Source organism: Urocitellus parryii, chromosome 11, assembly GCF_045843805.1.
Source record: "Urocitellus parryii isolate mUroPar1 chromosome 11, mUroPar1.hap1, whole genome shotgun sequence".
NCBI classification, from domain to species: Eukaryota; Metazoa; Chordata; class Mammalia; order Rodentia; family Sciuridae; genus Urocitellus; species Urocitellus parryii.
This window is the reverse complement of record NC_135541.1, coordinates 116,141,147-116,165,473: the sequence shown is the minus strand read 5'-3', so window position 1 is coordinate 116,165,473 and position 24,327 is coordinate 116,141,147. Positions and strand designations below refer to the sequence as shown.

Genomic DNA, 24,327 nt, shown 5'->3' with positions numbered 1-24,327 from the left:
TCAGTTCACAGAGGTGGTGGGCAGGATGTTAGCTTTGCGCTCGGCTTCAATGCAGTATTTCTCAGGAAGGCCAGTGGCTCTGTGGAGAGAAGGCAGGGAGGTGTAAGGCAGTGTTGGACCAGAGTGGACGCAGAAGAAAGCAGGCCCCGGGTGAGGTTTACAACACCTGGGGACCCGTACCCCAGCCTTCTCCCATAATCCACCCCCCAAGCCAGTCTACTGCCAAGGAGCTCCCCGAGAGCAAGGAAGACCCAGTTCCAGAACCTTCTGCTGGAGCCCAGTTTAGGGGTAAGCCTAGAGCCAGGAGAGGGGTCCCTCCCTGAACATAGCTACGCTTTCCGGACTGCCCTGCCAGCACCTCTTAGGGGAAGTGAAAAGAGCCAGGGAAGAAAGGGTCCCAGTGTACCTCAACTCCTCGAGTTTTTTCTTCTTGATATCATCAATGCGCTCACGGCGCTTCTGAGCCTCCTCTTTAAGGCGCCGGCCCTCTTCGAAGGTGGCAATGCGGTTCTGCACCTGCCTCTGCTGGTTCTCTCTGACCTGGCGACGGAGCTCGTTGGCATGCTGTAAGCGCCCCGAGGCCTTTTTCTCCTCCTCCATCTTCTCCTTCTCAATCTGCTCTCTCTGAGCCCTGGGGGAGGGCACAAGGAGTGGAAGGGTCTAGGCTGAGCTGGTCCTGCCAAGGGAAGGCGGCTCCTCTAAAGGACGTGTTTCAGAGACCACAGCCCTCAGGCCCCAGCCCACTTCTTCTGCAACTCAGGGATTAGCATGAAGGCAGAGTTCTGCCTCCTCCCACCAGCCAGAACCAGCCTCAGGATCATGCAACTGTAAGCCAGGGGCATGCTTTAAAGGGCCCCAGGCCTGGTGTAATGCTCTGCTGTCACGGTGGAGAGATTCTTAATAATTTTTTAACAAGGAGCTCCATAGTCTAATTTTTCATCGTGCTCTGCAAATTATGTAGCTGGTCCTACAACCAGGATTTCACCCCCCTGGGAGCTATTTTTCCTACTCTTCCCTCATAATAATGCATAACTCCTCTCCAGCTTGTTCTAATATATCTTCCTTCCTATCTTCCTCCCTTTCTCCCTTCCTTCCTTTCCTAACAATAATAACGCTAGCAATCTGCATGCATATTAGAATCAGCTGCAAGATTTCAAAAGATACTGATATCTGGGCTGCACCACACACCATTTAAATCACAATTTGTGGCAGAGCTTATCTGTATTTTTTTAAAGGTCCCAGGCATTTCTAAGAACCACTTGGTAGGATAGATTAGGCAATATCTGCTTAATCAACAAGCTGAGAACTAAAGGCATCCCTCTGTCCAGAAACAGGTAGTCTCTAGGGAGGCCATACTTTGGGTTTGTTTTTTGTTTGGTTTTTGGTGGGAATGGAACCGGGGGCTTCCCACACGCTAAGCAAGGACTCTACCACTGAGCCACATCCCCAGCCTACTTTTGAAGTAAGAAAATTTGGATTGCTAGCTGTGGCAGAGGCACTCTTAAGAGAAAAGGCACCCATCATGGAGGTCACATGGCCTGGAGACACTAGGTCTTAGATGCTAATCTAGGACAGCAGGTACAACTGAACTTCTCCAAAGGCTGGTCCAACTTTAATAACTGCCTAGTGCACAGGCTTCAAGAAAACAAAGCAAAGCAGAGACAAATGGGTCAGTGGCAAATGTAGAACTTCAATTTCATTCCATTAATATGTATTCGTGCCTGCTAAAGGCACACAGATGTCCAAGGGCACGAGGCCAGAGAGGAAAGGGGAGACATCTGGAAGGCAATCTGGAGCCCGAGGGCAGGATCTTTGGGAGCATTTAGGAAGCCGCCTTCTTTACCAGTGTCCAGTGACCACTGGCACAACCCCAAGGGCAGGGAAAGCTAGAGTCCCAAAGGGCATCACAGCTACTGGGAATCATCAAGAACTTGCAATCCTACAGAAGACCAGGAATCTGGTTCTGGCAAGGACAGAGCTTTATGGAGAGCTGCTCTGCCTCCGTTAGGAGTCTAGATGGCCTGGTCTAGGACACCGCTAACTGAAACAGGATCAAGAGAAAGGTCCTCTAGCGTGGAGACCAAGAAAATGAGGTCCAACTGTTCAAACTCCACTTATCTAAGCATAATTTCTGATTCCCCAAATTTCAATTTTGTCTGTTTTTTTTTTTTTTCCTTTTGAAAAATTCTGATCTCACAGAGGCTGAACCAGAACAAAAAGGAAGCCGTTCCCAGTTAAGCCAGATCTGGTGGTAACAGATTTAACTGGTAAGAAATAGAGAGGAAAACCAAAGGTACCTGTGATTACTGACTGCTTTGGGGGAGGGTCAGAACAGTGATGGATATGAATGCTTAGCTTCCACTTATATGTCAGAATTACCACTGAGCCAAAAGTATACAAATAAAAGGATAAAGAGCTACTGTGCAGGAAAGATGGATAAATAAAAGTGAGGTCAAAATATGAACCTATAACATCCTTCCTACAAAATAAGAAAAAGCGGTGCTGATTAATTTCTAATGCTCTCCGTGGCATCCAGCACAGAGCCTGGCTGGATGTGCTCAATACATTTTTGTCGAATCAGTGGCAAAGATATACTTTAAAGTGCTGCTCCAGTAACACAAGCCTTAATGACCGAGGTTCTTCTGTCTCCCCCCTACCTTCTCCTATTTGAAGCTTCATGACTAGTCTGCAGACAGATGTGGATGGGGGGTGGTCAGAAGGGACTAGATAGACCTTTATTTACATTCTACTTTTCAGGATAACTTATCCCCATAACCCCCAATTCCTTAAACACTTCCCAGATGCTATTTTCAAATTCTCTAATCCTGAAATACTTGGCTTGAGTGTTTTGTCATTGTTGTTATTTGTTTGGGATTGTTGTTGTATTGGTTTTTGTGGGAGGTTTTTTGTTTGTTTGGGGCCACACTCCATACTGGAGATAGAGCCTAGGGACACTCTATCACTGCACTATTTCCAGTCCATTTTTTTTTTTTTTTTGCATCGGGGATCTCATTAGATGAGAAACCTGAGTTGCTAAGGCTGGCCTCGAACTTTCCATCCTCCTGGCTCTAGCTGGGGGAGGCCTGCAACACCACCCCTAGATAACTGGGTGTCTGAAGTATGTCAACCGCCCATCTAGCTGGAGTGACTGCATGGATGTGCATCTATCTGTTAAACTGCCAGAAGGCTCCCCTTCATGCACGGTGGCCCCTCCCTGCTGCAGAGCCCACACTGGTCCACTACAGGGCATACGGGAAGCCAAGACTCCCGAGCCCCTCCTACCGAAGAATCCTCTCGAACTCTTCCCGGTCCTGTTGCACCTGAGCCGCGAGCCTGTGCTCCTTGAAAGCCACCTGCTCCATCCTGGTTTTCCGTAGTTGAGCCTCCGTTTCTATCTTCTTCTGTGCATTTTCCTTCTCCTTCCTGCGCCATTCTCTGTCCGCAGCCTCCTGGTTGCGCTTGGCCCGCAAGGCATCCTGTGGGAAGGTGGAGAGCCCCGAAGACCTCAGGTCCAGACCAGGCCCAGGTATCTTTGGGCTGTTTTCTAAAGCACCGTGGGCTTCTCTGGCAGCAGATTATTTTAGGAAAGAATTCATGGAATCCTAGCCCAGAAACCTTGGGGTCAGAAGGTCCCCCGAGGGGGTTGTCTTGGCCTTCTACCCCAACTCAGCCCAGTTCTTTCCCTGTTCCTCAAACTCCTCCAGGCAGTCCCCATCAGTGCTTCTAATTTTAAAAACTGAAAATGGTGGAGAGGCCATAGTTTCCTCTGGTGACATATTTCTTTGGTCACTTAAGGTGGAAATTTCTTTATGTTGCAGCCAAAGACTTTCTCTGGGATCTTAAGCCATAATTCTGCTCAGGCCTTACTGCCATGGGCACTGGGGGGCAGAACCACCCCATCCTCCTCAGTCTACTCTAGAAAGCCTGTGTCCTCTCTTTTATACCTCCATCCTTGAGGCTGGTTTCTAGGCCATCCAAGGTACAGCTGCTGGAGAGGCAGAGAAAGAGGGAAGTCAAGGCCGAGAAGAAACAGGTACCTGTTCCGCTTGGTAATCCTGAGCCCTCTCCTGCAGGGCCATCAGGCGGGCGAACTCCTTCTCCTTTTCCCTCCGGATTCTGTTCTGCTCAGCCTCAAACTCTGCTTCCCGAGCCTGCAAGGAAGCAAAGGCCTCATAGAACAGTTCTCATTGCCCCAGCCTTGCCCAGACCAACAGGGTCCCTGCAACACATGTTCCAACATCTCCCCTACACACTCCTTTTAAAACAGGCAAAAGAGGCCAGGCTTACGGCACCCATCTGTAATAACACAACTCAGTGGCAAAAGGTGGGAGGATTCCAAGTTCAAGGCCAACCTCAGTAACTTAGTGAGACCCTCAAAATAAGAAGGAAAAAAATATTCTAGCTCAGAGGTAGAATATTCCTAGACTCAATCCCCCAGTACATTAAAAAAAAAAAAAAGAGTAAAAAATAAAACAACATAGAAATGAATGAACATTTAAAAAAAAAGAACTAGCATCTGTAAAATGTTTCATTGTTGGAAAAAAAAAGGCTTTCCCCTGCATTATCCTAGGCAATTCTGATCTTATGGGGTGGATACTATCGATGAGAAAACTGATGTTCAGGAAGATTGAGGATCCTGCCTAAGATCACCCAGACAGTAAACTACCAAACAGGATTTGAACACAGGCATCCTGAGCCCAGTTTTATACTCCTTCCATTACATCACAGACAGTCTTCAAGTTGCAGGGCCACTGGGCCAAGTAACAAGTGTGGCTCCCTGCCTGTCTTGTAAAAGCACAGCGCAGGTGAAGGTTATCTCATTAGTCCCTGGGCAAATGGCCAACCATCCTTTAGGCAATTCCCCAGTGGTTAACAGACACCTAAAGAATGAACCATCAAAATCAGTTCCCTGTACCACCTCTGTGAAAGAAATGGCCTATCTCTAAAGCTTCCAATCCACTATTTCTGTTATTATTTCCCCTCCCCCTCCTCCTCCTCCTCCTTCTCCTCCTCCTGTACTGAGTAGTGACCCAGGGGTGCTTTACCCACTGAACTATATTCCCGGCTCTTTGTTGCTTTGAGACCGGTCTTGCTAAGTTGCTGAGGGCCTTGTTAAGTTGCCGGGTTGGCCTCAAACTTGCAATCATCCTGCCTCGGCCTTCCAAGTCGCTGGGATTATAAGCGTGTAACCACTGTGCCCACCTGCCAACCACTGTTTCTCAAGCGACCGGTATTTCTCAAGACTAACAACAAAGGTTGAATGGAAATGTGATCTTCCTATACAGAATCTCTGTCATCCCTCGTTCATCCTGCCCAACAAACTGTGCCAGCTGGTTCCTTTGTTCTACCTTGCCCTGTGTGGCAGGGCAGGGAACGTGGGATGATTCCACAGCCAGTCTCTGTCTTTAGCTCTGAAGGGTTAGTTCTGGCTGCGACACCATTCATTGAAAGGCACCAGTGGGAGGGGAAGGGCTAGTGACATATAGCCATGTGGGCACAGGGATGACCTGCCATGTATATGACGACGGTCCCCTAAGATAATGTCACCCGTGGTGTTGGAGCCATCTTAGTTGGCATACACCTGTTATGTTCAACAATGATGAAATCACCTAATGACTCATTTCTCAGGATGTATCCCATCGTTAAGTGATGTGTGATTGCACTTAGACACTGAAAGTAGATTGTAGAAGTGCCCAAGTATCTGATCCTTTTGCCAGTCTCCAGCCTCTCCCAGCATCACCTGCCCATGTCCTTTCCATGGAAGAATACAAGACATATTTCCCTCCTGCTCAGGGATCTACAGTTCCTCATCATACCACCCCTCCAGTTTCCTTCAAGGGCCAAGGCACCTGCCAACAATGGCTCTCAGCTCTCCAGCATCATTTCACCACCCTCCTTCCTCATCATGACCACCACAGACTCTCAGCTGCAGTCAGCAACTCTGTTCACCTGCTCCTGCACATGATCAACCCATTATCACCACATCACCCATTCCGGGAAGCCACTGTTGCGTTCCATTCAGTGTACACTGCATTACTCTGGGTTCTCTCAGCCGAGTCTAATATTGGACACACATTGAAGCATTCAGTATATTCTGAATCAATCAAGGGCTACTTCCCGTGGCTGTTATCAAGATTAAATGAGACAACAGAGCAAGGGGTGTAGCTCAGTGGTAGAGCATATGCAAGACCCAGAGTTCAATCCCCAATACCACACACACAAAAAAAATAATAATAACAACAACATATGAAAAACAGCACAGGGCTTAAACACACAGTCTAATTACTCAGTAAATGGTGATTATGTAGTCATTGTTATGCGCAAACCACCTCCATAGTTGTGCATTCTTGCTCCATTGCTTGCATATATCCAAAATCCAGTAAGAAAACTGAAGCCAAAAAAATGAGTTTTCCTAAATGTTCAACATCTCTAGCAATTAGAGAAATGCAAATCAAAACTACACTGAGATTCCATCTCACTCCAGTCAGAATGGCAATCATCAAGAATATAGGCAACAATGAATGTTGATGAGGATGTGGGGGAAAAGGTACACTCATACACTGCTGGTGGGACTGCAAAATGGTGCAACCATTATGGAAAGCAGCATGGAGATTCCTAAGAAAACTTGGAATGGAACCACCATTTGACCCAGTCATCCCACTCCTAGGTTTATACCCAAAGGACTTAAAATCAGCATACTATAGTGGTGTAGCCACATCAATGTTTATAGCAGCTCAATTCACAATAGCTAAACTACAGAACCAACCTAGGTGCCCTTTAACAGATGAATGGATAAAAAAATCAGTGGTGTACATTCACAATGGAATATTACAAAGCCTTAAATAAAGAAGAATGAAATTATGACATTTGCAAGTAAATGGGCGGAACTGGAGAATATTTCACTAAGTGAAATAAGCCAATCCCAAAGAATCAAAGGCCAAATGTTTTCTCTGATATATGGATGCTAATTCCCATAGGGGTTGTGGAGATAGTGGTATTTTGGACTAAACAGAGAGGAGAGAAGGAAGGGGAGAGGGGATGGGGGTAGGAATAAAGTAGAATGAATCTGACATTATTACCCTATGTGCATATATGATTACATGACCTAAGTAACATGTATGTACTATCATGTATAAGTAATTAAAGCAAATTAAAAAAATAACAGAGATTTCCTGACTTTCATTTGCTGTGATTTTGTATTCAGCATAAATGGGCATACCAAGTATGCCTTTCCAAATTATAAACACAGGCCAGATACAGTAGTACATAAATGGGATAAGGCCTTATCTAGGCATACCAACAGGAGAGTTGGGACCTTTATTTGATATCCTAAAAGGCCCATCAGATCCAAATTTACCCCGCATGTTAACGCCTGAAGCAAGAAAGGCATTAAAAATCATTGAAACATATATGGAAAATATGCATTTAGATAGAATTGATATAAGTTTGCCTTTATTATTTATTGTACTACCAACAAAAATATTCCTACAGGAGTATTTTGGCAAGAAGGTCCATTATTGTGGATACATTTATCTTATTCTCCTAACACTATTCTTACTAGGTATCCTGAAGCTGTAGGACAATTAATACTCAAAGGAATAAAAGCAGCAAAGGGAGTGTTTGGAATTTCTCCCAATAAAATTATTATTCCATATACTATGGATCAAATTGATGAGTTAGCTAATGAGTTAAATACTTGGGCAATAATCATGTGTAAATCTAATGTTTCATTTGATAACCACTTACCATCTAACCCTTTGTTGTTGTCTTTTTGGTCTTCTCATCCTATAGTTTTTCCAAAAATGACAAGAAAAACACCTATCATGAATGCTCCAAATATATTCACTGATGGGTCAAATAATGGTACAGTAGCAGTAGTTACCCCTGATCAAACTTTTACATTTTTAGTACCCAAACAATCAGCTCAAAAGGTAGAGCTTAATGCAGTATTACAAGCTTTTGTGATGTTTAAAGATTCTGTATTTAATTTATTTTCTGATAGTCAGTATATAGTTAATGCTATAGTATCCCTTGAAGATGCTGGTAGGATTTCCCCTTCCTCTACTGTTTTCTCTTTGTTTTCCACTATACAAAGTCTAATCTGGGACAGAAAAGATCCATTCTTTATAGGACATATCAGGGCACATACAGGATTGCCTGGAGCCCTTAGTTTGGGCAATGATTTAGCAGATAAAACTACACATGACATACATATTTTCTCTACAATAGAAGAAGTTACAAATTTTCATAAAAGGTTCCATGTCAATGCTAATACTTTACAAAAGCATTTTAAAATAACTAGACAAATAACAAGCTAGACAAATAATAAAACAATGTCAAAATTGTGTGATCTTTTTACCACAAGTTAATCTTGGAGTCAATCCTAGAGGACTGATACCTAACCAAATTTGGCAGATGGACGTCACACACTTGCCAGAATTTGGAAAATTAAAATATTTGCATGTTACAGTTGATACTTCTTCTGGATTTTTGATGGGCCCCCTTCATGCCGGAGAAAAAACTAAAGATATTATAGCTCATTGCTTACAAAATTTTGCCACTGTGGGCATTCCAAAACAGTTAAAAACAGATAATGGTCCTGATTATACTTCTACCTCTTTTAAACAATTTTGCTCATCATTTGGCTTACTTATATCAGGAATCCCATATAATCCACAGGGACAAGGCATAGTTGAAAGAGCTCATCAAACTATTAAAATGTACTTATTAAAGCAAAAATAGGGAATTGGAAAGGGGTATATATCCCCGAAGATAAACTTAAAATAACCCTTTTTACTCTAAACTTTTTAAATTTGGATTCATCAGGGCTTACTGCTGCAGAAAGGCATATGTATCCAAAAAATGTACATAAGCCTAAGGTACTTTGGAAGGATATTTTAACAGGACAATGGAAAGGTCCTGACCCAGTGATTGTCTGGAGTCAGGGTTCTGTTTGTGTGTTTCCACAGGCAGAACAGCAGCCGATTTGGATTCCAGAGAGACTAACTAAAGCAATTTCTACAGACCAAAAAGAAGATGACTTAGCTCAAATCCATCACAGCTGATATCCTTACATCTGCAACAGTGGTTCTCCCACACCTGGAGGCTAATGAATAATGAACACAATTAAAGCCTATTTCAAATGTAAAAAACCTTGGGGCTTGCTTGTGGGAATACCTTCGGACCCATTATACAAGGTACAGGAAAAAGGATGGGATATCCAAAGAAGAGTTAAACCCGGTTGGTGTGGTGTGTGCCTGGAGGAGCCACGTGGGTGGCGTTGGAGAGAGGTTCCTGGGGAGCGTGTGTGGAGTGTGCTGGTGGAGTTCAGAAATAAAGTTTGTTCCTGCTTGAGTGGCTCGTGATTTGTGCCCAGCCAGACTTCGGCACTGGTTGTCTTTGCAAGGGGAGGGAGAAGTCTAGCTCCCAATATAGGATGCTCAACATGGGAATTTTTACAAGAAATTTACAGGGTTACCAAGTCATGAGGAATCAACAAAAACTTCATTTTCACTAATCATTTTCATTTACTTTCATTCCTACACATGACCCAAAGACCAACTTCTAATGAGGATAATCACACACTGATTTGGATGTCCTTTCTAGGATATTCTGTTAATGAACAAGTCAGGCCAAGGAGAAGGGTGGTGCCAGGTCCTTGAACAAAGGATGTACATTTTTAAAGTGCCGACGTGGCTACCTTCTGTAGGAATCCCCTCTCCTGGTTACAGACATGCCATTCCGGCTCAGAGGCCCCAGTCATCTGAAACCAGGTCCTTACCATCTTCTTCTTGGTGAACTCCATCACCATCTGGTCGGCCAAGTTTTCCTGAGCCAGCAGCTCTGCTTTCTTTCTCTGGTTCTCGTCGTTGATGCGCTTGATCTCAGCTTGCATCTGCACTTTCTCCTGATGCCTTCGTTCCAGGTCCTGCCGGTGCAAGCAAGAAAGCCTTGGAGTTCAAAGAGGCAAGAAGAAGCTCCTGTCTTCCCGACAGTAAAAAAAGCTCCTGTCTCTCTGACACAGATGTGCCGCCTGCAGCCCAAACCTGTTCTTTCAAGGGCTGACGGTGCAGACTGCTACCAATGGCCTCTTCACCGTCTTCACCCACCTTGAGTTTGCCATGGCCTCTGACACTGCTGGTCGCCAGACACTTTTAGGAAGTGGAGGCTCTTAAACTTCCACTCTGTGGCCCCCACATATTCTATGAATCCTAGTCATGTGGCTTTCCTCCTGTGCCGTCCTCCTGCCTTCAATTTCCTTCTATTTTTAAACTCGATTTTTTTTCTTTTTTCACTTATTTTTGACTGATAAGCACAAACTTTTAATTTCCATTCAGCAGTAATAACTAAGAAAATAAATATTGCCCCGTGGGGTGCAGTGGTGCAGGCCTGTAATCCCAGCCACCGGGGAGGCTGAGGCAGAAGAACCACAAGTTCAAGGCCAGCATGGGCAAATTTAGTAAGATCCTAACAGGAAAAAAATAAATAAAGAGGTCTGGGGATGTAGCTTGGTGTAGATTCAATCCCCAGTACTGAAAAAAAATTAAATTTTTAAAAAATGTATGTACGTGTATGTGTTGTGTGTGTGTGTGTGCGTGTGTGTTCCCCTAAGTGAGTACTTTCTATTTCTATTCATTGGGTCACTTTGTATAGACTATCTTTTTTTTTTTTTTTTGGTATCAGGGATTGAACTCAGGGGCACTTGACCACTGAGTCACATCCCCAGCCCTATATTTGGTATTTTATTTAGAGACAGGGTCTCACTGAGTTGCTTAGTGCCTCGCTTTTCCTGAGGCTGGCTTTGAATTGGCCATCCTCCTGTCTCAGCCTCCTGAGCCACTGGGATGACAGGCGTGCACCACTGTGCCTGGCAGTATGGGCTATCTTTAATACCTAAATCTATCCAAAAACTAGGAAAGGCAGGCCTTGTGTAGGTGAAGAAACTGAAACCAAATGTTAACTGACATTCCCAAGACCACACAGCTAATATACCCTACGGCCAGAATTTTGAAACCTGCTGTCTGAATTAAAGTTTTACCCTCCTACAGAAATCCCCCTGGATTATTCCAACTTTCTGTTCTCTCTCCATTTATGAATTCCCTCTGCACCGAGGTGATGCCACATTTCTTGAGAGTTGATCATACACGACCTTGTAGAGTCCTGTTCATTTCATAGGTGCTCACTGTGTCCCAGCTAGAGGACAGGGACCTGTGTCACATCCCCTTTCTTCACCAAAAGTATCTCGCTCAATTCAAGCAATACTTAAACTCTTGATAAATGAGAACTACAGAGAGTGGTACATGAGGTGGGGGGTGGGGCTCTTAGACACAGAAATGTGTTTCTGAGCAATGGAGAGCAGAGTACCAACCTGACCCTGAGGGATAAAATCCTTTCTAAGGAAAGAACCCCCTGCCTTTTCCAGCCCTGAGCCTCCAAAATCTCTCCATGATCAGATGTTCTGAGCCCAGGCACGTTCTGAGGTCACAGAGCAAAAGGGCACTGCAATCTTGTGCAGCGGCCCACAAGCCAGCACCTCTGATCAGTCTCAGACTCCTCCTGGCTTCAAACTCTTCTACCCACCAGCTCACCCCACCCCCCCATACTATTTACAGCTCCCTACATTTCTTCAAAGACTAAATCCTTCCGGGCCTTCCAGCTCCTCCTCGGCTCCGCTTATGCCCTGATACACTCAAGCCGTGCAACCCTGCCTGTGTGTCCTCCTCCAGGGCTTGGCTCGCAGCCCAATTCGGGCCTCCCTCCTCCATGAAACCTCTGAGCCAGGGAAGCACAGCAACCATCTCCTCCAAGCTCACGTGGTGCACATTCCCCCACTCTCTCTGTCCTCCTCTGCTCGTTCCACTCTTCTCCTTCTCCAGTTTCGAGCCGAGCCTGTTGCCACCCCATGCCTTATTTAATCTCATTGACACTCAAGGCCAAGGAAGCTGCTGATCTCTGATCCAGAACACACATGCAATCGGGTATTTGTTGGCTTACTTCTTTACCTATTTATGCACTCTCTGGTTTGCTGGTTTGGTCGGTTCATTTCATTTCCGAGGAACAGAATGACTTTCCCTGTTTCTCATCTTTGAAGACCTTCAAAGCAGCCCAGAGAAACTCCCTGCACTCTCTCTCCATCTTGCTAGCAAGGTGGGAAAGCTGCCCTTGCACCCCCTGAGATGACACCGGCCGCTCTAAAGCTGGGCAGGCACAGGGATCTGCCCTGAAGTTGCCTAATAATACTTCCTGGAGACTCAGGGAGTGCCTATTGGAGGGACATCCAAAGGACAATGACACAACGTCAATGTGATGGTGTTGACTCACTGATTCCTGGAATTTCTAGTGTGGCCACCAAGTCCCGATTCCCACCATCTAGTTGGGTTTTCCAGTTTTGTTTCTCCCTTCTCTGCATGTTTGCCCCACACCTCTCCTTCCTGACCCTCTCTCACCCCCTCTCTCTTCACCAGGAACTGAAGTAACTTGGCCAGGTCTTTCTGTCTTCTTGACCCCCTCAGTCTCCTTCTCAAGCACCTCACCAAACCGTGTGCCCTCGGCTTCTCCAACTATCCAGGTAATCTTCCTCCCTCCCTTCACAATGGGAACTCACTCTGCAGGACCTTCATAATTTGAAGTCTGCCCGACTGTGGGACTCCTTACAGTCCCCAGTCACTCACCACTATGGAATGCTCTGGTCGACATTTATGGATGTTTATCAACTGCAAACATGGGAGAGGGGCAAAAAAAAAAAAAAAATGTGCTCCACAAGTTAAATGGTACCATGAAGAAAAAGAATCAGACAAACCAATGCAGGACATTTTTAAGGCACACGGCCTGGGGCTGGGTAGGGCTCAGTGGTAGAACACTAGCCTAGCATAGGCCAGACCCTGGGTCCAATCCCCAGAACTACCAAAAGAGAAAAAGAAAAAAGCTAGCCTAAGGCATATGACCTGTATGCTTCAAAATTAATGCGTGGTGAGGAGGATGGGGGGATAAGACGTTTAATGGGTACAGGGACACAGTGAATAGCAGGAATCATTTCTATGTTCTGTAGCACGGAGGGATGATTACAGCTGACAACAATTAATTGAACATTTCAAAATAGCTAGTAAGGAAGATTTTCAATGTTCCCAACACAAAGAAATAATAAGTGTCTAAAATGATGGATGGGCTAGTTTCTCTGATCTGGCCATTATACATTGTACACATGCAATGTATACGATATGCAATGTGCTCCATAAAGATGCACAATTACTGTGTCGATTAAAAATACATTTTAAACAATAAATCAATCAGCAAATGAGGAAACTCTTCTAAATCAAAACGTACTAAAGAGACTTAACCAGCTGTAATGTACAAACCTTGATTGGAGCCTGTTTTGAAAAGAAGAAAAGAGTTGAAAGTACATTTTTGAACAACTGAAGACACCTGAATATGAATTTTGTATTAGGTGATAAGAGGGAATCACTGGATTAGAGTTTTTGGTGGAGGACGTGATAAATGGTACTGTTGGCATGTCAGAGTGCCCTGGTTCTTCAGAAATGCAGGCTGATACAATTGGTGACTACATGTCAAGGTGTCTGTAATTTAAACTAGATTAACAATTAGCAAAATATGTATGTACACCTAGAAAGAAACAAGCCACGGCTGGGAGAAGTGGCCCACACCTGTAATCCCAGCTAATCAGGAGGTCGAGACAGAAGGATCTCAGGTTTGAGTTCAGCCTGGGCAACTTAGAGAGACCCTGCCTCAAAATACAAAATGAAAAAAAAAAGAGCCAGGAGTGTAGCTCGGGGTACAGCTCTCTGGATCCAATGCCCAGTACTGAAAAAGAAACAAAGAAACAAGCCACTAAAACAAATTGTTAGCAATCATTAGATCTAAATGAAAAATTGATGGGTGTGATACAGTGTTCTCACCTTTTCTGTGTGAAATATTTTGAATAAAAAAAAAAAAAAATCAATGCTCCAAATCCCTGCTGTGTCCCCTCTCACTGTGCTTTTGTTTACTGAAACAGATCAGATAAGGCAAATAAAAGTGGAGTTTTTAAGTCTATTTAGTTTGGGCAGGTATTTCATCAGTTTTTTGTTTGGTTCGGTTTGGTTTTGCAATAGATATTCCTACTAATTTTATTTGGGCTAACAGGAAGAAAAGGGTTGGCTCCACCACACAATTAATGACCATGGGATGCTCTGCACTTTGAATGAGGTAACAGCGGGGAGCCTGGAACTAAGACACTGCTACTGTGTTCATACAAACTAGATAATAGACCTAGATAATTGAGGGAAGACTGTAAAACGTCCCTGTGTTTATTTGTGCAAAGCATGCAGCCAGTATATTTCCTTTATGTGTCTGTTCACATGGATAGGTCACTGAGACCCAAAGTCCCCAGGAGACAGGGACAGTGCCTGTCCAAATCACTGCTCATCCCCCAGCATGGCACCATGGCCAAATAAATGTTTAACATGGCATTAAAAGGTTGATGGTGACGATGTTGTGAAATGAGCATGTGCCTAACAGAAATCAGTCCACACCCTGAATCCCCAGATCTTGGAGTACTTTGTTGTGGTTGCTGGGGGAAACTTGGCATGACCTGTCTAGCCCTGTTACCCGAAGGTCTTCCTCCTGGAGCTGTTCCAAGTACTCCAGCATCTGTTCCTTCTCCTGCTCCCGCTGCTCCGAAAGCAGAGATCGCTCTTCCCGGTTCCTTTCTATCTGCTTCACAATGTGCCGCCTTCCCCTAGGAGGGAACAGCACCACAGTGTCTCAGGAACCACGGGTCCAGGTCTCTCTGCTCTGACCTCCATCCAAATAATCCCCAAGACAGGCAGTTTCAGGGACAATTTGACACATGCCCCTCAACCTGGATAGGCTTGATGGATCCAGACCAAAGTCCTTCCCCAGCATGTCCTGGGGGATCGGTCCCTCTTTTCTCAGCTCCTGGCTCTGGGGACCCATCCTTCCTGAGATTCCTCTCCACTCTGTTTGCCCAGGAGTCACCCGACGGCTTAATACAGCTTCTCATTTTCATATATGTAACTAGTTACTGGAATCCTGTTCTTCCCAAGTCTTCTCAGTGTATGGGAAGCTAGCATGGTATGCTAGCCTCACAGAATTTAAAAGTCTAATTCCTCTAGTGCTTCTGCTATCACCCAGTTTATCTTGTCTTCCACGCCTAGTGTGACAACTGTCTTTTTTACTTTCTCCCTCACGTTTGAGACCCTCGGCTGCCGGTAGACGGGGCTGAGTCTGATGAAGTCTCTCCACTGGGCAAAGCCCAAGCTCAACAGTCAGAAGCAGAGAGAGTGGGTCTACAATCAGCACTTGCAGGGATCCCTGTGTGTACTGGGATGTCAATGAACTTGGAAGCATGCAGACCCCACATCATGAGTCAAGCCTGGGAGAATGGGAGAAGACCAGATCAGAATAGAAATCAAGGGCAGCAGTATGAGATTCCCATTCTGATGGAGCACTTGAATGGCTTCACACCTCAGATGAAATAAGCAGGAGCAGTGAGCGAAAGATCTACATGGAAGCCGGACTGGGCTCAGCCAGGTCAAATCATTGGCTTTGCCTAATGAGGCAGAAGTTTTCCCTTTATCGGAGCTATTTATGCAGAAGGTAAACAGCCACTTAGCCACTAAAATAAGTTTAACTGGGAGCCTAAGATGGTCTACTGGGTAGCTACTAGAAGCACAGAGATGAATGGTTCAAGAGCTTACAAAGCACAATTCTCTTTAGATAAAACTGCTCTCCAACGTGGCATGAAAACTGCTCATAGAAGTAATTCATGTATCATATGGTTCGTATTCTAACTCTAGGACACTTTGATTCTGTAATTTACCTTCCCTAGGACTTTCCCTTTTCTGCAAAATGAAAAAAGGGAAAATGCATTTATGCATCCTGATGTGAATGAAGTACCTATTCCAGGCTGAACACCCTGCAAGGCCCAGGAGCTTCAGAAATGAATGGCAGGACCTCTGTGCTCAATAAGCTCCCAGTCTAGCGAGGACCAGGGAGCCACAGCACAAGAAGTGGCACCTGAGAGTATAAATACAGCATGGCAGGGTACAGACAAGGAAGGCACTAAGCCTGCCTGGTGAAGTGAGGGAGGGTTATCAGGGGAGGTGACAGCAAAGTTACATACTACAGAAAGAAAAAGATCCCCAAGAAGATCTTTCGCTCACTGCTCCTGCTTATTTCATCTGAAGAGTGAAGCCATTCAAGTGCTCCACCAGAATGGGAATCTCATGTTGCTTCCCTTGATTTTTATCCTGATCTTGTCTTCTCCCATTTTTCCTTTTCCAGGAGGGAAAAGAAAAAGAAGGGTAGTCAGTCAAAAAAGAGGGAACAACAAAAGTCATGAAAATTGCAGCCACTTGTAATGGCACATGCCTGTAATCCCAGCTACCCAGGAGGCTGAGGCAGGAGGCTCACAAGTTCAAGGTCAGCCTGGGCAACTTAATGAGAGCCTGTCTCAAAAAAAAAAAAAAAAAAAAATTAGAAGAGTTAAGGGTGTAGCTGAGTGGTAGAGCACCCCTGGGTTCAATCCCCAGTACTGAAAAATAAAAAATTGTGAACCTGTGACAAGGAGCCTGAATTGTGGCCAGATTGAGAAGTACCTGTTATGATCTTGGAAACAGGCTGTAAAACTTCTAGGATTCTCTGCCTCGTTCCATAGGGGTAATAGATGATGATGACCACCAGGCCTCACCTCCTCCCTCTTTTCAAAGCGACATGGACCTCAAGAGGTATGGAAATGACTTAGCGCAGAAATGCCCAAGCCACATCCTTACCGTACTCTTTCTTCTCTCCTCTTCCTGTCCAGTTCCTCCTGCCTTTGAATGGACTTCTGCCGCTCCACTTCCATCATCTGATTCAACCGCTTCTCCTCTGCATCCAGTTCTTTTTGTATCTGCTGCTTCTCTAGGATCTGGGCATCCCGGATGGCATGGCACTTGGCATTGAGAATAATCTAGAGAATGGAGACCAAAGTGTGGCACTAGACCTGGGGGCAAGGACAGGAAGGGATGCCCTGTGGGTCTGAGGAAGTGTAAGGGGGAGAAATGGAAGCAGAATATCTTGAAGTGTCCTGGCATTGTGCATGGCTGATCACAAATTCAGAGAAGCAAGAACACTCTGGTATTTGCTTTCCCCCTTATAAATTCCTGGGTTCCTTCTAGGTGCTAGGGTCTGTGCAAAGACAGATCCAGAATAGCTTCTTTCAAAGTGTTATAGTGTTTGGGGGTTAATGAATTGTCCTTTGGGACCCATGAGCCCCAAGTTAAGCTCAGTGAAGTTAAAACAGTCTAATGAGATCAGGCCACTAGAAGCATAACAAGCTGGAAGAGCCCAACATGATACAAAAAGGGATGAAAAACCTGGGTCCGTCCATAAAAACCAAGATGTAAAAGCCTTGGGAAATAAAAGGAGGGATACGTAAAAAAGATTGACCTGGAAGACAGAAATCAGAGATGAAGGTGTTGGGGAATCGGCATTTTTCATTTGGTCAGGAAATGAACCGCATGCAAAAGGAATTAGAAAATAGAATTTCAAACGAGTCCCTGGTCTTTATGCTCTCAGCTAAAGGATGCACTCTGAGTACTCAAAACAAATCCCATTGCCTCAACCACCCTCTGTGGCCAGAATTGAACTAGCAGGATAAAAATAAAAAGCAATATCCTCCCATTTGTTTATGAATCATGGTTCAGAAAGGATCTCCTACATCTTAGCTTATTTGATCCTGCCAATAATTCTGCCAAGTAGTGCTACCGTCCTCATTTTACAAATGAAGGAAGTGAGGCTCAGAGAGGACAAGAGGGCTTGCTCAAGGTCACACAGCAAGCAGGCAGCAGAGTCGGTCCTCTCTGATGACAAGGACTACCTTGACAGGTATACCTTTCCCCCACTCCCCAGCTCACCCCCACCACCTCGCACCCACTGCTTCCTCACCTTGCCCTGTGCGTGAATTCACGGGGAAGTAGAGGGTGGCGGTGAGATGAGGCACCCACCTTACTCATGTCCTTGAGCTCCTCCTCCTGCTCCATCCGCAGCTTGTCGGCCCTCTGCAGGAGGTTCTGGGCCCGCTCCTTGGCCACCTCTTCCAGCTCACTGAGCTTCCTGTTGCTCCTCCACACCATCTCCTTCTGTTTCATGATCTTCTTGCGAGTCGCCACTGCATCCTAAAGGAGGTGAGTCTGGATCGGTGGAGGGGTTGTCCCCCTGTGCTCCGTGCCTCAGCCCATCACACCATCAGAACTGGGCATTTGCACAACCTGGCTTTATGCTCCGCCCCTTCCTTGGCCCAAGTAGCCCCCATTCCCTTCCAGGAATTTCTCTGATGGCCATTCTGCAACATTTCTTTTTTTTTTTAAGCTGGGGATGGACAAAATACCTTGATTTTACTTATTTTTACGTGGTGCTGAGGGTGGAACCCAGGGCTTCACAGGTGTTAGGCAAGCGCTGTACCACTGAGCCGTAACCCCAGTCCGGCTGCAACGTTTCTAACTAAGGACACATTCACCCCTCATTTCAGGACCCTCAAAGTGGGTCAGTTCTCACTATCTGGAGACGCTATCCTCTCCCCAGAACTTTTTTTTCTTTTCTATGTGGTATTGGAGATGGAACCCAGAGTGGCAGGGTTCTTTACCACTAAGCCAAATCCCCAGCCCTTTCTGTTTTCCTTTTTGAGACAGGGTTTCGCTAAACTGCCTAGGCTGGCCAACGAACTCTCCGGCCTCGGCCTCCTGAGTTTTGCTGGGATTATAGGTGTGTGCCACCCTGCCCGGATCCCCTGAACACTTCTATTCTGCCCCCCATCTGCAGAGATCAAGGTTTAGGGAAGTCAGCTACCACAATGGCTTCCTTCTCCTTCTTGAAGGCCTGCTCCCTGGCCTCCATTTCTTCTGTGGTCGGGACGTGGGATGCCCCTTTGATTCGCTCAAACTCCTCGGGGCTGATGATTAGGGATTCTCCAGAGGAGTCCTTCGATGGGACACTGACACAGGAATGAATGGAGTTAGGGGAGAGAGAGCCAAAGCCCCGGGCACCCTGCTCCAGACTCTCTCACCCTCCCTGCGCCCTGCCAACCCTCCAGCACGGACTCAGTCAGTCACAGGGGAGACTGCAACTGCACAGTCATTGGAGGAAAGGGCCTTAGGTAAGCAGTGTACACTGAAAAGACACATTTTAAGTTCTTTTTCTCTAAGGTCCAGCTCATAGGCTACCTTCTCTGTTCAGCTGCCCAAGACCCATACCCACCCTGCCACCGGGCCCCATAGATCACCTCCTCCTCTGAGCCCCCACCACACCCTGTTCTTCGTGCCTACATCCTGGCCAAAGGAATGCAGACTCTGTCCTGACAATACTGATGGCCTGGTCTCTGGCACAGTGACTGGTACCGAGTGAGCACTCCAAACCAAGCTGTGGAACTGAACCTTAAAAATAGATTATTCCTGATGACATATAAAGGGCAAGGGGACGCCAGACAAGGTTGAAATAGATGCTGGTGAGAAATGTAAATATCCCTGTCCATCCAGCTTACAGAGAAGCTTTGAACCCTAAATATTAATTAAAATCTCTGATCAACAACTGCTGGAGACATGTCTATAGACCTCTCCTGGTAGCTGCCCAACGCATTCAACAAATCTATAGCTAATTATAATGATTACAGACAAATGACAGACATTAAAGATGGGGGAGGGAACGGCTGGGGGGTAGGAATTAAAGCTGCTTCTGGGTGAAGCAATTTAACAGGTACAAAGCCATAAGACGCAGACGGTATAAACCAGGAAGTGAAATCTCATCTAATAAAACCAGTGTGTGTGTCGGGGGAGGGAGTATTCAAGAGGGAGACCAAATGAGTGAGTGTCTGTAGGACTCAGCCAGGTGACATTGCCCAGCGTGGATCTGGAGTGACTTCCTAAGTGACAGATCTGAATCTAAGACCACAGTATAGAAAAAGGACCAGCGCTTGATTCCCAGTGCATCTTCAGCACAAGACCACTCCAAAGAAGGAAGCCTTTCTCAGGACCCCAGGCCTGCCTGCACAGGATGCTGACCACATCTGGCTGTTGGATGCTGGGGCTGGCCAGACCAAGCTCAATAAGGGGCTGTGGTCAGGCCCGGCTCCTACTCTATGTACCAGCTGTTCTTCCCCAGCTTATGCCTCAGTCAGCATTTTCTGGGAATTCAAGTTCTTAGCGGGTAGAGCCAGAGTAGGAAGAACAGTTACAGAGAGTGAAGCACTAATAGGAGAGCTAAACCACTGAGCGTCATGTTGGCTCCTTGCTTTTTTTCTGAGCTTGGCTTGAACCCGTACGTAGGAGGGATCCATGCAATGGCTGCGCTCCAGTCGGGAAGCAAGGCTGAGCTCCAGTCGGGAAGCAAGGCTGAGCTAATCCCAAAGGAACCCAAGGAGCTCCTCAGATAGCCTCAGAATCTGGGAAGGCTAATGAGGCATCTGGTCAGTTTCCCTTCGCTTCAGATTCTTAATGCAGCCCAAAGGAAGTGACTCATCTGGATCACTTCCCTTTACCAGGTTTGCTAATAGAGACTTAGAGAGGACCCACTAAGCGCCTCCCCTCTCCCAGTTCCTTAGATCCTTTAGCCAGCAGAAGAGAGAGAGGAAAAGCAGCTGGGAATGATGGGCCAGAGTAGACACAGCCAGGGAGAAACATGAGAGGCCCGGATGAAACTAAAGGGGGACATGAATAGGAAAGAAGCAGGGATTGGGCCGGCAGAAGGAAACCTGGTGAGTTTCCCCGTCTCCCTGCAAAATTCTTCAGAGGTAGCACAGGCTGAGTGAGGGAGACTGTGGGGGCTCACATGAGTTCTCGGACCATGTCCCGGGTGATGAGCTGGATGGTCTCTGGCTTGTGATCCAGGCCCAGGGCCGTGAGAGTTTTCCGGATGGTATGCTTATCTCGGAGCAGCACAATGGGGCTGTCGCTCTGGCCCTGGGCCAGGGGCTGTGAAGTCAGAAAGACATCTTTAGAAGCTGGTCACCCCACTTCCTGCTGTTTAGTCCTAACTTCACATGTAGCCTTCCTCTCTCCTGCGCTTTCCACCCCACCCAGGGGCAGGGGAGGCTTGCTGTCCCAGACAGCAGGACCACCTTGAGTACTGGGAAAGCAGCGCTGGATGCTCGGTACTGACCGACTTTTCTGAGAGCTAGGCCTCCTGTTCTCAGCACAGCATGGTCAGGGACAGTAGCAACAAGAGGGGAGGAGAGGAGTTGCTAGTGTGTATCTAGCCCCGACTTTAAAATCATCAGGAATGACAAATAAATTTTTGGTCTCTAGGTTCTCCTCTCTTCATAAAAGATTCTCCTCCATCAAAGAAGGAATTCTTATCTCTCCTGGATTACATTGCGATTTTGAAGCAATACAATTTGTTATAGACTAATACAGTCTATGATAGTAGTAATTTTTCTTTCTAATAATGAATCCCTTTGAACACTTTCTAATAATTAATTTGTGTCAAACCAAAAATAAATAAATAAATAAAAGCCATACTGAAGGAGTTACACATAACTAATTGGCCAGAGATGCGCTCTTAAAATCAAGATGGTGAAAAAAATCAAGGAGTTAGAATTTAGCAAAAATTAATACAGATTAGATTATGATTTTTTTTAAACTTCTGACTGTGACAGGTTCAGATAACAAAAAAATGCTTATTTCTGGGAATGACTAAACACAGGAGAGAATTCATTTGTCATTAGTGCATCAAGTGGGACCCTGACGGGCGGCGGGGTGTGGCCTTGCCTATCCTAAGAACTTTCCACACAGTCCCGAGCCCTGCTGCCACCTGGTGCCCATCTCCGCTTCCAGGCGAGCACCACTCGGTCAAGCCACAGGCCACTTCTGCCCCCTACTGCCCGCTGAGAGACTTCCTGGACTCCCACCCTCCCTTAAGGCCAAAGAAACTGGGATGGGGTCAGAATTTTTTCTTTTTATTAGCCAGCACAACTGCTCCTGGAGCACTTGGCCACTTCCACACCTCTCTTTGCTATTACTAGAAAACTCCATATGGACCCGAAATAAACAAAAACCAAAAGTAAGTGAAATTGCATTCCTTTGATTCTTTCCCTTAAAAATAGGAAAATTGTGGCAGAGTGGGAGTCTTCTAAATGGAAAAAAAAATGCCCATCTGGAAACTTCTGGAAAGTCTGCTCCTCTCTACAACCTCCTCAGCTGCCACAGGTATTCACACCACCTACCATCCCCCCCCCCACCGCCCGCCCTTGGAACTGGGGATTGAACCCAGGAACTCTACCACTGAGCCTCATCCTCAGCCCTTTTAATTTTTGAGACAGGCAGTCTTCAAATTTGCAGTCTGCCTGCCTCAGTTTCTTGATTCACTGGGATTACGTGCATGCGCCACCACATCCAGCTCACAGCTCTTTCTTCTCTCTCTTCTCTTTCTCTTAATCTTTCACGATCCCACTCTCCGTGTCTCATTTCTCTATTTCTCCTTCCTTCTCACCTATGGAACTGTTTCAGAGGAATTCTCTACCTCTCCCTTTCTTGACTAAAGGGATTGTCAACCTTGTAGTCTGGACGAGGCTTGCAAATAAAAACCTTCCCATTTCTCAAACCTAAGTAATTGTTTCAGTTGAGCAAGTGAGAAAGGAGGTCATTTGTGCTGTACTCTGATGCTCTTCTTTGGTGGAAAGGGAAGAAGTTCCTCTACGCTCTTCAAGCTGTGCCCACCAGCCCTCGGTTGGTTCATCCTGAGGCTTTCACTGAGCGACGGCGGAGCTCTCTGTGGCTGAGCCTCCCTTTGACATCACACCAGATCTTAAATGCTGAGAGGGAAGAAGCCAGGCAGCCCCGTCTACACAGGCCATGCTAGAGGCCACACTAGAGATCAGAGATGAACAGGTCTCAGGATTCCCCTCTGTTCTCTGTCTGAGATTTATCTAACAAAGGGTGATGACTTTGACCTGTGCGACACTGGTCTGGGTCACTGCCCAGGTGACAGACACATGGAGGGACTTGCTGAAGGCTACTTTTTTTTTCTTTCTGGTACTGGATATTGAATTCAAGAGTGCTATACCACTGAGCTACATCCCTAGCCCTTTTTAGTTTTTATTTTGAAACCGAGTCTCACTAAGTCAGACTTCCCAGGCTGCCCTCAAACTTGCAGTCCTCCTGCTTCAGCCTCCCAAATCACTGGGATGACAGGCATGCACCACTGCACCCAGTTCTGAGGGTTACCTTGACCCCTCCTCCAAAGAGGCTCTCGTCTACTTCAGAGCTCATAGCTTTGGTCCGATAGCGAGTCCTGTTTCGTGACCTGTTGGAAGCTGAAGAAGAGGAGCTCAAGATGCCAGTTGTGCTTAACGGCTGGAAAAAGAAAAAAAAAATTGGGGTCATCGTAACTGAGTGGCATTCAGACTCTGGGCAGAAAACACTGTCAGCCCATGTTGGGAACAGAGGGTAGGCATGTGAGGAAAGTTAAGGAGAGCACTGGTGTGAGCCCTGAAACATGAGGGACAAATAGCAATAGCTAGACAGCATCCTCACAGAAGCAGGGGAGTCCCTTGGCAGAGACAAGGCACCCTGGCTCCATGAGAAGGAGCATGTCGGTAGCCCCTGCGGCTGAAGAAGGCCAAATTGGTCATGCAGTATGAAAGAAAGGATAAAGGAAACAGAGGTGGCAGGAAAGGAGTGACACTTCAACTCATTACTCATGTGCTTCCAGTGTCCCGTATGAACAACCTCTCATGAGGCAATTCAAGCTACGCCCCAGAAATGTAAAGAGTTTTCTTTGCCTCCAGTCTTCTCAGCTTCAGCTCCAGGCCCCCCTCACAAATGACATATTAATTGACCTCTCCTCCATGCCTTGCAATCTCACAAGGTCATGGCAGGGATCAGAGGATATAAAGGATGGAGAAGCACTTCCCCCACTACTGAGCATGTGGTCGACATTTTCATACACTTTAGGCTATAGATGAAAGATGAATGATCACCAGCTACAGAAAGGCAAACCAGTTAACCAGTTCCTAATATCCACTATGTGGCTTTTCCCTCCCAGAACTCCTTTAGTGTACATTAGTCATTTAAGCCCCAGGATCTTCTTGTGTTTGCCAACTTTCCATTGTAATCATTGTGGGAATCAGGGCCCATCTCCGACGACAGAAACAGAAAACACCAGGTGTTTGTCTTCCTACTTGGGCAAGGAAGCTAGGCTTAGCCAATGAAATCACCCCAAGCTGACAATGCCTAGGGAAATTACTAATGCAAGAAGCAGAATCAAGAAAGTCTTTCTGACAGAGGCAGCATGGGCAGCCATACCCAGAGTCAAGGGTAACACTGGTAAGGACACAGG

The 24,327-nt window shown here is 46.1% G+C and overlaps 1 protein-coding gene across 1 annotated transcript; it reads right to left on the bottom strand.

Annotated features, from left to right (window-relative positions):
• Cfap45 (cilia and flagella associated protein 45) lies at positions 1-23,620 on the bottom strand. The gene is made up of 12 exons (XM_077791611.1): positions 23,558-23,620; positions 23,214-23,342; positions 20,821-20,963; positions 18,847-18,991; positions 18,006-18,176; positions 16,791-16,969; positions 14,605-14,734; positions 9,782-9,928; positions 4,038-4,151; positions 3,283-3,476; positions 407-631; positions 1-79 (listed from the first exon to the last, which is right to left on the bottom strand). Exons 1-12 carry the CDS (start codon positions 23,618-23,620, stop codon positions 1-3), a joined length of 1,719 nt encoding a protein of 572 aa, XP_077647737.1.
• Between the last annotated feature and the right edge of the window lie 707 nt (positions 23,621-24,327).